Below are 16,383 nucleotides of genomic sequence, written 5' to 3'. Positions count from 1 at the left end.
ATTTTCATTGAAACTCATATTCCCAAACTAAAGGTGGTTGTTTAACTATTCTGTTGAGCACAGACTTGTTAAATGGAAAACCAGAGTTGGCACCATTCCAGCAGCACAGAGAATAAAACAATTATTCTCTAGTTGCATGACAGCAATTATCTGAAAGAAGAGAGGACTAGATACAGTATCACTTTCTAATATTTTTTCTTAATTGTGTAGGATGTTGGATATTCCACTGAAATGAAAGAAGATTCTGTGAGGAAATACCAATTTCCACAAGGAGAAATTTGGCAGAAACTCCTTTCTAACCCATAAAATACAACTGCATCAAGCTTAACCCTGACAGTTTCCAGGTTGATACAAGGTTTTAGCTGCCAATAAATATTTTTGTATAACTAAGCATAAGTTTTCAGGAATTAGTATAACAATCTAAGGCTGTCTAGTTTATAAGTTTAAGGAATATAGGCCCGATTTCAGTACTCAGCTGTTATTCTTTAATGTAATTAGCAGATGGGCTATGAACAAAATTTCTATACCTAATTTTCAAAATCAAGAATAACTTTTTAAAATGGCCAATGCTAGAGCTTCCAACATGATTCTTGGTAAATTGTTGAGGGGATTTTCTCACAATATACTATGAATTTAGAGTTTTCAAATAAAATTCCTTACTGTCTACTCTTGTCTTGAAAGATTTTACTCTGCCACTATGCATGTACATAAACTACTATGGCTTGGGTAAGATGGGTAACATCATAAAGGACCATCATCGGCACTGATCTCACCTATACCCTGCAGAAGCAGTAAACTTGATACAATTAAAGCACAGCACCTAGTTCTATCAAGACTTCTGACTAGACATGCCCATTCATCAAAAATTAAATTAGGGATGTAAAAAAAATTAAATGTAGCCATGTATCTGCTAAAAATCCTAGCAGTTATATGCACTGTGGCCTCTGCAGTATAAAGCTTATACTGGGACTGGTAGCTGCAGAGCTGGCTTCACTGTGGGTTCTGCAGAGCTCACAGCATGGGGTGACAGAGGATTTCCCAGGAGCCAGCGAGTAATCGTAACAAACAGATAAGCTGAGGCTTACTGGCTTAGCCATTTAAACCGTTATACCAGGGTTTCCTAACCAGGGTTCTAAAGACCATCATCAGGGGTTCAGCAAGAAATTGTGAATTAAATAAATAAAAAAAAGTTCTCTTACAATGTAAGCTGACATATAAATAACAGCTCTTTACAAATCAATTTTCTTGACAATAATTTAGCAGTAATTGAATGCACTCTCCACTGTCAACTTTTTCTTGCCAAGCAAATGTTTTCATAGTTAGGGGTTCCTCAAGATATGAAAAATTATTTTAGGGTTTCCTCCATGAGAAAAAGATTGGGAATTACTGGGTTATACTTTTACCTCCCTAACTGATTCCAAAACATTTCAATCTCCAGCAAACTTCTGCAAGATGCCTGCTTGGCTTCCTGACATTTGCTTACCTACTTGCTGCTTCTTATAGCTCGCTAAGGAGAGCGGAGCACTTGGGAGCCCACAAGCCCTAGCCTCAGGGTATTCCATCAAATCCCTTGTCTGAATCAACTTCTGCAGCCCCCATTTGTAACAAAGCCAAAACTTTTAAATCTCACAATCCTCTTGTAACATTAGTATCAAGTAAAGCAAGGTAACAAGTGCAGATTCACTACCAGACCTTAAAGATACAACACTTTCCAAAACACTGTTGAAAATATTTTTGTGTTTAATAAACATTATCAACTCACCAAGTTTAAAAAAGTGATCTCTGATAGTACTTAAACAAAACATTTGTAGTAACAAATACTGTATATAAAGGTAAGTGAAGTTAATACAGAACAAGACTAATCATTTCTCACTGTTCAGGCTATAGTGCAGAGAAGGAAAAGCTCAAAATATTAACTTAACCCCATAACCTAGGGGAGTGCCAGCCAATTCATAAATTATTTGTAGATATACAAACCGAAGTCACCTAACAATTAGGAGCCAGAGCCCTCTCTACTCAAGCACTGACTATTAAACAGAGTGCTAATTCTTCTACAAGATTTGGTTCAATGACACCACCTGTATGAAGGTAAACAACTTCCATTAAATGTACTTCTCTCATTAAAGGTATTTTACAGCTATTTATCTGCTTCTGAACAGTTAATCTACTGGAACAGGATCCATTTTAACTGCTTTAAGCAACTTTTAAAAGCACCACACAGAGCTCAAGTACAGTAAAGGTAACATACTTATCAAACAGACTCTCATCGTGTTGAAAAAATTAAGTTAGTTAAACAGCCATCTCCATTTTAATAGCTGGATGTGGGTTATAATCTTCAATCTGAAAGTCATCTGCTTTGAAGTCACTGATGTTTTCAACTTTACGAAGAATTTTGAGTTTTGGGAAAGGTCGTGGTTCCCTCTGGAGCTGAAATTAAAGAGAATTTGACTTGTTTGTACAAGAACAGTGACCAGTGAAAGTAGATTTCTTAGGTTTTTCAGTTAGACCTCATCTTCCATAATATTCTCAATGCTGTAACAGTAGGTAGATATTTGTGTGAAGAATGTGGAAAGATTGATATGAAGTGAACAAATGCTTATAAGAGACCCAATAAAAGTACAGAAGAGCCTTGTCATTCAGTTTGATACTCACTATGAATTACTGGTTTGCAAATTGTGATTTATACATAATTAAGGATAACGCATCAAAGTGCATTTTATTCGTTTAGTCCAGAGGTGGCCAACTTGTGGCTCGGGAGCTGCATGTGGCTCTTTCCCCCCTCCCCTCTTAAAGTGCGGCTCGTGGAGCTGCCCCTATGCCCCCAGAAACGGTCCCAAACAAAAATTGCTCAAAAAAAATTCTGTTGTAGCTCTTTGCAATTTTTCCACCACTGTTTCGGCTCTCTTCGTTTAATGGGTTAGCCACCCCTGATTTTGTCAGTGACTGTTTTGTTGATAAGTATAAAAACACTAATATTTTGTAACAACGACAGAGCAATGTTGGAGAAGAAGTCAGAGGATCGGGAATGCACATTAAAGATAGTATTTACAATGAAAAATCTCCACACTACCTGATCTAAAAATGCAGGATTACGATAAGTTGTGCAAACAATCGTGGTAGATATCAGAAAACCAAATTCATCACAATAGATACTTACTTGAATTTTTAAAGGTTCGACATGATTCAGATATATATGAGCATCTCCTAGCGTATGTATGAATTCACCAGGCTGAAGAGAAAAAGGGGAAAAAAGTCTTCAGACCAAGATGGTGACATTTCAGGACTGTAGGACACTGTAATGCTTGTGGCAGAAGTTCCTAGCACCTCTGTTGCTGAAGTGTAGCTCCTGCACCAGATTGTCTTAATAAGCCATTTCCTTACAAGTTCAAGTACTGTCCTTCCCTAACGTAACCAATCATTATCTTAAGCAAAGTATGAAGTCCTAAAAGGATTTTGCAACAGGTATAGCAATTGAGCAATCATTTATCTGCTAACGTAAGTTGAGAGAGATGCAGATAATGAGAAATACAGCTTTCTCCATCTACCTTGAAGTAACAGGTTGCAAGTATATCTTAGATATTAACAGTGCTACAGTGATCCATGCTTCCACCTCAATGTTAGGGTTGTAAAAGAGTAACTGTTCAAATGGTTAACTGACAGGCATCAACTTATTGGTTGCCTTTATGGTGACACACTGGCTCCCCAAGACCAGCACCTGCTATCACCCCGCACTGTGGGTTCTGCAGCATAAAGTTACACTGCAGAGATCGCAGTGAAGCCAGCTCCCTGGGAGGCAGGGCCGCTGAGTGCCAGGAGCCCACTCCCAGGGAGCTGGCTGCATTGCAGCATAAAGTTTTTTACTTCAGAGCCCACAGCACATGTAACCACAAGGATTTTTAATGGTTACACTTTTCAATGATTTTTACATCCCTGCTCACGATTGGATTACTGGAATGCATACCCCGGCATTCTATTAGGAAATCAAAGCAACTCATTACAGGGAGTTCCTTGCAGGAGCACATGAAATTGGTGTAGAGTGATCTGCCCTGACAAATTAAAGTCCCAAGAGTATGTCTATACTGCAGCTGAAAGCCTGCCTCCTAATCCAGGTACGTAGGTTATACTAGCATGCTCAAACTAGCAGAATGACTATTGTGGAAGACAAAGAAGCTCCAATGGGCCACCTGAGCTCAGACAGACTTAGACTCGGGCAGCTAACTAGAGCCACCCCTCATTCTATGGTGCTACTTTTAGTGATCTGGCTTGCGCAAAGATAGCATGAGTTTGTCCGCCCACATGGAGAGGCATGTTCCCAGCTGCAATGCAGACATCCAAAATAGCTTTCAAATTGTCTAGCTGAGAAACATGCCTCACTATTGCCACAGCTGTGGTTTAAAACAGGGAGCTGCCAGCAGGATCTTCTCTGTAAGGAGCACTGAACTTTGGAATTCTCTTCCCAGGCTCTTGATCTGAAATAGCCCACATCTGTTGGCCTTCATGGCATGCTACAAATCATAGCTATCCTTGTATTTGGAGAAGCACTGGTATTTTTTCCAGCTGGGGGAGCTGACAGGTTGGTTTGTCTGCAATAATATTTCTTGGCAGAGGTACCTAGCTCTGCATAAGCATTTTGTTTATGTTAAGCATTACTTAATTTACCATCATTGCTGATTTAGGTCTAGTGCTTAGTTTACTGCTCCTGAAATTATCTGCAATATTTTGCAAAGGGATACTTAGCCATAGCATGTGGCAAAATACTGGATTGTAAAAGCACAGATACTTAATTTGCCTGCTGTTATTGCAATATTTAATGTTATCCAAAAATTCACAAGTCTTAAATGAGTTAGTTCTTTACTGCAGCTTTCTCCCACAAAAAAGTCTGTCTTGCTTTAAGAGGAGGGGTAACAGTTAAGTGAAGTTGTGGAGGAGAGATCAAACTTTATTTACTTTAATTGCCTTTGATATAAAACTTATTCTAAGTCCTTACTGATTATAAAGCATGATTTTTTTTCCACACCCCCATTTTATCTCCTCAGTGCTAAAATGGAAGCAGCAACTCCTAATAATAGCACTAGGCAGGGGATATATGTGTGCAAAACAACCACATTATCACGATTACATCTCTTCTGCTCTACCAAGTCACAAGACTGCAGTATCTCTGGAAAAAGACAAGAGGCGGCTAACAGAAAAAAGCAGTACTACACAAAAGTGAAAAATACCCAGTTGAAACCATAGCAGGAAGTTAGACAGATCACAATATGCAGATTGGAATCTGTGAAGACGGCTGTTGCAGAAGCACAAAAATACACCCCCTGGCATTATTTTTGTCACCAAAGAGAAGAGTACTCAACTCTGATTTTTTAGTAGCTAAACTGGTAGATTAAGCCACGACATTCCTTAATTTTGACAAGTTTTTTTCCACAAGGTTTATAGAGTATTTGATGTGAGTGACCACTATGAGATTTATTGAGTTCTTGTAGTACAGGCCACCCCACTAACACACAAAATATATCTACGGCGTCCATTCTGTATTAGGGATGTCACTAGTTAACTGGTAAACATCACCCTCAGCAGCACAGCTGGGCTGGAACAGCTCGCCACCTGCCCACAGTGCAGTGTGCTGGGCCCAGCAGGAGCAGTTCCACACCCATGGTGTAGTGCGCAGGCTCAGCCAACACAGTCCCCACTTGGGCTGGGGCAGCCCCCTGCCTAGGCTGTAGGTGCTTCTGTTCAGCCAGGTCTACAGCATCATGGGCGGGAGGCGCTCCAGTCCAGCTAGAGCAGCCCCTAGATGCGGTGAGCCTGGCCTAGCTGCAGCAGGCCACGGGATCCCTTTCAATCAATTAACCAATGTTTAACTAGTTAACTGATTAAATGGGACTTTACATCCCTATCCTGTACATATTTAAACTTTTGAACATTGTGTTCATTCCAGTTCTTCCTACATAAATATTAATCTATTTAATCTGTTCAAACAAATCTTTAAGCAAAAAGGATACTATACCTTCAGGCCTGTGACATGGGCAATCATATATGTGAGCAGTGAATAACTGGCGATATTGAAAGGCACCCCTAGTCCCATGTCTCCAGATCTCTGATACAACTGGCATGACAGTTCACCATTTAGAACATAAAACTGGCAAAGGGCGTGGCATGGAGGCAAAGCCATTAGTGAAATATCTAAGGAGTTGCAAAACAGAAAAAGGGGAAGGGAAGCAGTATTAAGACACCATGAAAGAGCAGAAAACTAAATGTATATAGAAATACCATAAATACACCAAATAGCAATATTAAAGCACATATTGTAGTTCTATTGCTTTTATTAAGCCTTTTTAAATATTGCTGTTACATAGTCAAGCAACTAGTATCTGGTAGTGGTAATTGCTAGCATTAGCTGTGACTAGATGGACAAAAGAAAAATCACATCTTGAAATTCCACTGAGAAAAAGGTTTTAGGCTCTGATATGTAAATACTTGACACATGCTAAATTTTACTCATGAGAATAATCTCATCAAGTCAATGGAACTAATAATGTGAGTAAAATTAAGCACATGCAGAAGTGTCTGCATTTTCAGTGCTTTAGTCATTCAGCTTTTGTTTTTCTTCTTCAACAAGTTTCTGGCTCTAATTATGATTTGTACAGTAGTAGCACCTCAGAACCCATCATGTACCAGTACTACACAGACATGGGAAAAAACCCCACATCCACTGCATCAGAGAGCAGAAGATAAAATGTAACAGGTGGACAGGGACAAAAGAGGGAGCACATGGGAACAATGAGATAATACTGGCCAGCATGATGGGCAGCAGTCACAGCACTCCTGCCATCTGCTGTACACTGAAAAGTAAAAGCTCACACAAATGTTACAACCTTTTACAGCAAATGTTGATGTTATTTTTGGAAGAGAGAAAAACAATAAGTCCAAACAGAAAGGCCTACTGATATAATTCAAGGACTGTGTTAGCATCATGCCTGGTAAAAAGAAGATCAATGGGCCAAAGTTTTCATGTTGGAAATCCGTCTCAAATTGGTGGACAAAATAATGAGATGGGCTAATCCACCCATTACTCCCCTTTTAGGGGTCTTTAAGAAAAGATTAAAATGTATTAGATACTTGAGAGAGTTTGTGGCAAGTCTGTCTGTTCAAGATCTCCTAAATGGCAAGAGCTAGGACCACGAAATTTGGTATGTAGCTTCTTTTTATCATAGCTTAAAGTAAGGTCAGGGTTTGGTTATGCCAGGACAATGGGACATGCTTGCAACTGTTTTTCATAACACAGAAAGGAAGGAGGCAACTAGCAGGGATAGTTATAGTGTGTTACGACCACGGGGGACAGCAAGGAGTGAGGGAGAAAGAGATGGGGACTGGGATAGCTATAACCCCATTGGGACTGCAGAGGTGGAGGTAAGCTTCCTACCTACTCCGGGTAGTGCGGCCCCTATCAGCTCTTGCAAATCCCCCTCCCTCTACCCCATCTTCAATCCTGAGCTTATCCCCACTCCCCAATCCTGACTCCTGCACCCCCCCCACATCCAACTCCCTGCCCATAGATCCTCCTCACCCCCCCAGCCTGACTCCAGTACTCCCCCCCCCCCCACACCTGCCGCCTCTCTTTACCACTCAACCCTGATTCTTTCATGTCTCCCTCCCCTCTCCAGTACTGAAGGACCTGAGCAACACCAGGTAAGTCTTCTAATATAATATAATAATAAACAAGGGATGGGGTGAAGGCTAGGACTTTAACAGGATTCAAAAAAGAGCTAGATAGATTAATGGAGGTTAGGTCCATCACTGGCTACTAGCCAGGACGGGTAGGAATTGTGTCCCTAGCCTCTGTTTCTCTGGAAGTGGGAGATGGGAGGGATCATGTGAGGATTACCTGTTGTGTTCCCTCCCTCTGGGGCATCTGGTATTGACCACTGTCAGCAGACAGGATACTGGGCTAGATGGACCGTTGGTCTGTCCCAGTATGGCCCTTCTTATGACTTTGGAGAAAAATCCAAAACACCTGGCTGACTGAAGATGGCAGAGGAAAGGAGCAACCTTTATGATCTTGTCCACCACCCACTCTGTCACTCTAGGACCCAGATATTTATTATAACACTAATGGACTTTCATTATTCTGATCCTCAGAAGTGCCCAGACCAGACTTCAGTATTCTTTCCCATCCCTTTCCTTTTGTATAATAAAAAGTCCAGTTACATGAGCCAAAACTGAATATTTTGCAACACTGCACTAAGCCTGTGACCAAAGAAACAGCTAAAAGCTAAACAGTCTGATGCTGGAAGAAGTTTGCCAGGTCTTGGAATGGCCAATAAGACTACGAGCCATGCCTGTGTTTCTCCTGCAGTGAAGTTGCAAGTTCTCCAGCAGTGAAGTCAACAGCAGAGACAGAAGCTGCATTTTCTATCTTTGTTCTTTTCTCTCCTCTTTTGAGTGTTTGTCTTTTGTTGTGTTTTCTAGGAAACAGGATCAGACTTTATCAACAACAGTGATAACAGCTCTTTTCCCTAAAAAGGACAGTTATCACCATCTTGGAGACTGTCAAACACAGGGAATTTTCCTTCTAGCAGCTTTTCCCAGCTAAAGAAACAGGTAACAAGGGATGTTGTTAAAATGGAAGCCATGTTTTATACTTTACATTTCATTTAACTAATATTCCTTTTGTCTGTATCTTTAATAAAAAAGTGAATAAGATTGTTACTGGTGTGTTTGTCTTGATACAAGCAAGCTGCAGTCTTTATATACCAAACCTTTCTTAAAACTGTTTAAGGTTGGACTGTTTCAGGGTCATTTGCGCATCACTGGCTCTTCGGGCCCATTTATTCCATCTAAATACAATATGCCTATTTATTCTCATATTTTTCTAGACATCACATCAAAGGAGAGATATAGGGAAGAATGTAAAGGAGACTAATGAAGTGGTTTCGTGATGTTTTATGTGCAGCTCTTCCCATGCATGAGACATAGAACAGAAGAAAGCATGAAGGTACTTTTTTGGAAACTGAACAAAGTGGGTGATAAAGTCTGACATCACTGGCAAGGTAGATATGCAAGTCAACATCTTGGCTGGGTATGAGAGATGGTAGGTAACACGAGGATAGGCTGTGAAGGTAAAATCTAATAGATTATGTTTGAGGCAATGGAGAAAGAAGGAATGCAAAGAGGGTAACATGATCAAATAAACTAGGTCAATGATCCTTGCAGAAGCATTCTCAATGTATATACGCAGGGTGAGACTGCCTAGGTCAGAGAAGAATGCTGCAGGAGTCAAAATAATGAGATACTAGAGGCGTGAACTCTGAACAGAGAAGTAAAGATAACAGGCAGGAAAGAACAAGATTTAGACTAAGAGGGCTAAAACTTTACTGGTTCATGTACCACCAGCACAAAAAAAAAAAAAAAAAAAAGAGTCTAAAATGAACTGATGGAATATACAATGTACCATAGTTAGGGAAAACCTGATTTAGAGACTGAATGACAGGATCTATAGAAGTGATCAAGTTAAAGATGTAACATGACAGAAAAGATAATGATGTCCATTGAGACTGAGAAAACAGTATTTTGGGGGCTAAAATTAAGAATCTGGTTTTGGCTTTGTTGATTTTAAGATGACAGCTGGACATCCCAAAGGTGTTACATTACTTTGGAGTGCCTGATCTTTGTTAACCCTCCATCTACTGTACAGTTGCCCTTTGATGGGAACATTTCAGAAAGCCATGCTGGGGGGAAACTGGCTTTTTAAATATACAGTAGCAGGAAAAACAACTAATACAATCATTTTGTAACTGGATGCTGCATGTTGGCCTCTCTTCTAGATGGCAAGTACCTTTAAATACTAAAGTTCTTACATAGGCCCCTGCCTTCAGAAAAGATTCTAAACAAAAAAGAAAAAGAGCACTAATTTTTTTGAAATATTTTCTTCTTCCTTCCCTTCTCAAGATTTTAGAATAATTCTATAATTTAATACAGTTAAAAAAGACTTGTTTATATTCAATTGAGTGTCCTTTAAAAAAAAGTTCTACTTTTTTTTTTTAATTATCTGCAGTGCCTTTGAATAGTGACTGTATGTAGAGGGCAACAATAATAATTTATTTCCATTTATGCTAAAATGGAAAATATTTGAAAACATACATGATGATTTGGGGCTTAGGATCTAGTAATTGTGCAAGGACTAAGTGAGCACCAATGAGCTAGCTTAGCACGCACCACAGTAATGCGCAACTATATTCATTTCATTACTGTACCTTTGGGATTCCAAGCACACATGATGATTCTTCTGTCATCTGGATTGTTTTTGATTGTGTCAATTACATTCTGCAGCTGGTCCACTCCTTGGCCTGAGTAATCTGAAGACAGATTTAAATAAGTCATACAGCCTAAGGTTGTTTTGACAATGGCTGCCTCCAAAACTACTTTAGAAAGCCAAGCCTATACCTTTCAGTAAAATTACACTAACTGTGCCCTCTTCTGATCCCACCTTGTCATGTTAAAGGCTTACACCTTAATACATCTTCTGAGTCTTCTCATCCCTCCCCACTCTTCTAGCTAGTTCTTTGGGGGACCCAGATGATAGCTCTAAGCTTTGGGAAAAGCAGGTGTCAACTTCCCCTCTTTTCCTGCATGCTTTGAGCAGTGATATTGACAATTAAAGCATCATCTCTGGCATCTGGGTTAGTACAAGCTGAAATGGGATCATACACACCTACTAGCTCTCACTCTCTCTCTGCCAGCTCACATAAGTGTCTGCATCCTTACAACCCAAGACCAGGTCTACATTTGAAATGTACATGGACACAACAAAGGCTTACAGAGATGTGAACAAATTCATATATCTGAGTGCTGTAGGTATGTAAACCTATCCCCCAGAGTAGACAGATCAATGACAAAATGCTTCTGTTGACCTAGCTATCATCGCCTGAGGAGATAGAGATCTCAAAGCAATGGAAAAAGTCCTTCCATCACTGTAGTCTGTAGCCATACTTTGAGATTGCAGTGGTATAGCTATAACGTGATTGCTATGCTGCTAATACCCATAGTGTAGGCCTGATCATGTTTGAACTTTTTTCTTCTCAAGCACAACGGCTAAAAACTAAGTGAAAGCTGAGACCCTGGGGAATAACTGAGGGAGTCTGTTTATGTCACTTTAGGTCTTAGAGTCTGCAGAGTTTAAAAAAAAGTAGAACTAGAATGCCATTTTTATCACCCTTAATGTCCTGTGTTAGAAAATTCAAAAAAGCCAGATTTCAATGGCAAACAAGAGAAATAAGAAGAATAAAATAAAATATGAGGCCATTTTTGGTTACTGGTACTGATCATTTGTATTTCTACTAGCCTGCTATCCAACAGACTGACTACCTGTCTTTTTTTCGTCCTATACCGACATATGAACATTTAGAGGTTATTCTGGTATGACAGTGCTCTCTCTGTAAAAAGAAGTTATGATCAGGTTGATTGTGTGAAGTACTATAGATCTTCTTTACATTTTTACTTGCCTATTTAGATCGAGAAAACAGTTTTTGATGGCTGAATAAAACCACCTCTAACATAACGCAAGCTAAGCTTGAGAGTGTCATAATTTTCCAATGATACTTTTCTGTAAACAGCACAAATTAATGTGCTAATTATACAAATTAATAATAGCAGCTCTCTCAAATGAGTGATGTTAGTGAATTTCCAAAAAAACAAAGATGTCTTGTTACAATTGGCACCTTTGCTGGCTGCTTAGCCAGAAAGGAAAAGAACTAAATGGGCATGAAAACCAAAATATCCTCCCACCTACAGGTGATCATACAGAACAGAACAGCATACTGCCTGTGATTCACCCATTCTACAAATAGACTACCGCCTGCAATACTGCATATCTCATAATGGTGGATTTTCCAATATAATCTCCCAAAAAGATCTGACTCTCAGTTTCCATTATAAATGTCTTCTTTATGCTCTTTCCATGCCTCCAGAAAGTGAGACCATAGTAACCCTGTCAGACTTACTAAGCACCAAAGAAAACTTCCAAAGGGGAAAACTTGAGCATTTATCTACTTTCCTCACCTGCATTCATATCTTTGTATTCAGCCCCAAAGTGTCTCCACTGGAAACCATACACTGGTCCCAAATCCCCTTCCTCTCTCTTACTGAAACCTTGTTTATCCAAGAAGTCACGTGATCCATTGGCATCCCAAATCTTCACTCCTTTTGCAGAGAGCTCTTTAGCATTTGTTGAACCCTATATGATGAAAGAAATATAAAAGCAATTCTACATGCCAGGATAAAGGGCTAAATTTTAAATTGTGGTGCCAACTTAGACCATTCTAAAGTCTTTCTCTAGTTACTATGGAGAGAATGAAAGCTTCCAGTAGCCGAGTTAATCTGTAATAGTCTAGTAGCACTTTAAAGACTAACAAAACATGTAGCTGGTATCATGAGCTTTCATGGGCACAACCCACTTCTTCAGATGACTGGTCATCTGAAGAAGTGGGTTGTGCCCACGAAAGCTCATGATACCAGCTACATGTTTTGTTAGTCTCTAAAGTGCTACTAGACTATTTGTTGTTTTTTAAGGTTTCTTTTTAATGGAGAGAATGAGAAGTCTTGGGATTAAGCCTCAGGATCTGGCTCCTGTTACGTGCATACAATAAAACTAAATTATAGACAATCTATTACTGAGAACTGAATAATGCTGCTCTAGTCATTTAATTCTAGTCTTATACACTGTAGGCCAATAGAGGTTCAAAGTTGCTTGAGCACAGACCCTTCAGGAAACAAGGTTTTACTTTTTGATTGATGCAACAAGAAATACTTATTCCATGTCTGTGCAATTCTGCTACTCCCGATACACCTGCTATCACAGCCTTCGTGAAGTGGCTTAAAAGTCATCCCTCCACCCCCAAGGACATGCAGTCCCTTTTCTTTCCCCCTTGCTTGTTTCTGTTTTCTAGAAGCTTAAATAAATGTCATGCTCCTGAGAGATGCCATTAGAAATAACCTGAAGTTGTGTTTAGTCACTGAGCAAAGGGTAGACTCCCATATTCTACTCTGCCACTTTGTATAAAAGCTAGAGAAAAGGATAAGAAAGCAAATCCCCTGAGTTTAAAATGGCATTTAAAGTGAATAGAGACTTAAGTACCACCAAAACACGTTCATAGTCTTGGAGTACAGCATTGTGCTGGTTCACAGCAGAAATGTTTCTAGTCCTTACAGTTGAAAAGATAAGCCTTTTCTTTTCTTTCTTTTTTTTTTTTAGAGTACAAGTTCTTCAGAAATTGATATCTAGATAAGTGGATTTTTTAAGTTCTTATATAGCAGCAGTTAATCAAATGTTACTCATTATTTGCATAAGGGAACATCTATAGCAGTGTTTCTTAAACAATGTTGCCACAAGGCAGTCAGAGGTGTGTCACGGAGAACAGAGTTCAAAATCGCCACCCTTAAAGGGCCAGGCGACCTTTTTTTCTTCAGTAACTTTCCCCATCCCACCCTACCCCCTTTATTTTTTTTGACTCAACAAAAAAATCCTTGGTGTTCCTCATTAAAAAAAAATATTTTTTGGTGTTCCTCGGTCTTAAAAAGTTTAAGAAACACTGATCTATAGGGCAATACACCATCTTAGCACGTGTCTATGCAAGTTTTATGGGTATAATCTCTTGTTAGAGGTATGAGTGCCTTTTTTTTTTTGGCCAACAGTTATATCGGTAAAAGTCTAGTATAGATGTACATATACCAGTATGAAAGTGCTTTATACTGGGAGTATCTCATTTTGGTTATTATACCAGCAGAATTGCATTCACACAGGGTTTTCCTGTTTTAACTACAGAAGTATTGTTTAAGGAGTACATTTTATAGTGTACATCAATGCTTCATCATTTTAGAATATTTCACTAAAAGCAGCAAAGGTAAGATTTAATCACCATTCCCACAAGATTACACTAGCACCCTAACCAAAACAAACATTTTGTTTTGGAAAAATAAATTGGAAAAATACTAGAAGGTCACAACTTGTTTCCATTCATTCAGGAATAAACATCTGTAAGTGTTCCAAAAAATGTTCCCTCTAATGTTTTCCAAACGTGTGGAAAAAAAATGTTTATATGCTTTCAGGCAGGTGTGAATGTGCACCACAAGTAGAAACACATGCTGCAGGCTGGGGTTGCTCTACTGATCAGCTGGGTGACATTTGAATCTCTTCTGGTAGCCACTGACGTACTCACTGGTTGCAAATACCCCAGTCCACAGTATATATTCTATTGATAGCATTGTCAATGCACATTACTAATTTAAACAACCATGCATCATACCTGGATAAACCATAGCAGCTCTTCCAGCACTCCTTTCCAGAACACTCGTTTTGTTGTCAGCAAAGGAAACTGATCTGAAAAAGAGTTAAAGTGCCAAATCAGCAAAGTCACTTCTCACTAATCAACTATCGCTGTTAACTGATAAATACTCAGACTCAGACTCCAAGGTCAGAAGGGACCATTATGATCATCTAGTCTGACCCCCTGCACAGTGCAGGCCACAAAATCTCACCCACCCCTCCTAGAATAATCCTCTCACCTATATCTCAGATATGGAAGCCTTCAAATACTTTGAAGACCCCAAGATACAGAGATCCTCTAGCTGTGATCTGTACCCCATGCTACAGAGGAAGGCGAAAAACCTCCAGGGCCTCTGCCAAGTGTTAAAAGCTTTGATATTGCTCTGTTGTGCATGTTCAATGTGTACTATCACAATAGGAGCCTGGTTTGTTGTAGCACTCATTTAGAGCTTGGTACAGCACTGTAATAAAAAAAGCACACAGTGATGAGTGAAAATTCTACTGGAACTTCACGAAAGTGAGGAGCACAGGCATCCAACCTTATTCCTAAAAAATGGTCCTTGGCGCCAAGTACATGGCCAGAAAAAGATAGGGGTTAATCAGAAATACGTTGTTCAGGAAACATAATGCTGGAGTGCAGTTAAGAGCCTATGGGAAGGTAAAATATGCCCACATGCAGTTGAATTCAGAGGCTCAAGATCAAGTTCTGGTCAAGCCTACTTCACTAGTGTGGAGGTGAATCTGACAGGGGGTAGTAAAACTGTCTTAGGGGGTTAGCCTTTATCAGACCTAGCCTCTTTTCTTATTTTTTCCCCATAAAACAGCTACGGAGGGCAGATGCAATGAGGCTCAGCCACCTGCTCCATAGGTCAGTAAAAAGAAGAGATGCAGATAAGTTTAGAGACCTTGTGTAAGGAAGATGGACAACTGGAGGTTCTCCTCTGTAGGGGGGAGTTACCCATTTCTGTATTAACCCCACGGAATCCCTGCCTATAAAAGGTGGAGGTCAATAGAAGAGTTCAGCAGTAGCAGCAAAGGAAAAGGCTGGTGCCCACAGACAGCACTATCCTTAAGATGTGGCATAGTCTTCCCTCTGAGAATGACCACATCCCTCACCCAGACGACAACTGGAGAGGGTTAGCAGCATTCCCTCAGATACCCATGGCAAGTTTTGGAGAGTGTTGGGGGGAGGAGTAGCAGCCAAGGATGAGGCAAACAGCAGTGGGGGTGAGCAGTGTGGGGGCATGAGAAGATGGTAGTTTACAGCCAGTTCAGGAGTCATAGGAAGCACTTGGCAGGCCTGCCAGGCATGGGGCCAGGTAGCTGATGGGATGTGGTGAGGGACTGGGGGGGGGGGATCCATGGGGAAGGGCAGAAAGGGAAGGGGAAGAAGATGCTGCGCAGGAGGGCATGGTGTGTAGGAAGTCTGTGGAAGGGGGACCCATGGGGAAAGGCAGAAAGGGATGGGGGAAAAGGATGTTCTGTGAGGGGCCAGTGGGGTGAAAGAGATCCATCCGGGGCATGGGAAAAGGCAGAAAGGGATTCTGTGCGAGGGGCCAGTGGGGTGCAGGAGGTCTGTGGGGTGGGGGGTCATGAGCAAAGGCAGAAAGGGATGGGGGAGGGAATGCTGTAGGAAGGAGCAGTGGGGTGCAGGTAAGTGGGGGGGAGGCCGTGGGGAAAGGCAGAAAGGGAGGGGGCGGGGATGCTGTGGGGGGCAGGTCAGTGGGGGGCCGTGGGGAAAGGCAGAAAGGGAGGGGGCGGGGATGCTGTGGGGGCAGGTCAGTGGGGGCCGTGGGGAAAGGCAGAAAGGGAGGGGATGCCGCGGGGCAGTAGGGGGCAGGCGGGGCGCACTCACCCCTCAGGCTGTACCGCGCCTGCAGCCCGAAGGTGGAGATGGTGCCGGTGCCGGTCCGATCGTCCTTCCGGTGGCCGCGCTGCAGGACGTGCTCGACCTGCCCCAGGTACTGCAGCTCCCCGTGCGGCGGGGGCGCCGGGCTGCGGGACTCGGGCATGGCGGCGGCGGCGGGACTGGGCTGCGCGGGACCCGCTTGGCGCCACTCTTCGAA

At 41.2% G+C, this 16,383-nt stretch overlaps 2 protein-coding genes across 5 annotated transcripts in view; one reads left to right on the top strand and one right to left on the bottom strand.

The window, feature by feature from the left end:
- Window positions 1–2,218, top strand: part of ENOSF1 (enolase superfamily member 1) — a 24,661-nt gene extending 22,443 nt beyond the window's left edge. For all 4 annotated transcript variants that reach the window (XR_001369313.3, XM_075920915.1, XM_014581527.2 and 1 more), the window contains one exon: window positions 211–2,218. Coding sequence is in view for 3 of the 4 variants with exons in the window: in XM_075920915.1 (XP_075777030.1) it covers window positions 211–306 (96 nt within the window). In the remaining variant the exon portion in view is untranslated. The remainder of the gene's footprint in view (window positions 1–210) is intronic.
- Window positions 1,723–16,383, bottom strand: TYMS (thymidylate synthetase). The gene is made up of 7 exons (XM_075920916.1): window positions 16,173–16,383; window positions 14,298–14,371; window positions 12,055–12,229; window positions 10,251–10,352; window positions 6,005–6,180; window positions 3,158–3,229; window positions 1,723–2,427 (listed from the first exon to the last, which is right to left on the bottom strand). The coding sequence occupies exons 1-7, from the start codon at window positions 16,327–16,329 to the stop codon at window positions 2,290–2,292; spliced, it is 894 nt and encodes a 297-aa protein (XP_075777031.1). The 5' UTR covers window positions 16,330–16,383; the 3' UTR covers window positions 1,723–2,289.

Source organism: Pelodiscus sinensis, chromosome 2 (genome assembly GCF_049634645.1).
Source record: "Pelodiscus sinensis isolate JC-2024 chromosome 2, ASM4963464v1, whole genome shotgun sequence".
NCBI lineage: Eukaryota > Metazoa > Chordata > Testudines > Trionychidae > Pelodiscus > Pelodiscus sinensis.
This window is presented reverse-complemented; position numbering and strand designations above follow the sequence as displayed.

Bases quoted from the DNA above. Each gene is read 5' to 3' on its own strand.
- TYMS (XM_075920916.1), bottom strand. From the start codon at position 16,329: ATGCCCGAGTCCCGCAGCCCGGCGCCCCCGCCGCACGGGGAGCTGCAG. The intron at 12,230-14,297 runs GTATGATGCATG...TTCATCATATAG, and splicing joins AGCTGCTATGGTTTATCCAG to GGTTCAACAAATGCTAAAGA. The intron at 10,353-12,054 runs GTGAGGAAAGTA...ATCTGTCTTCAG, and splicing joins ATACAAAGATATGAATGCAG to ATTACTCAGGCCAAGGAGTG.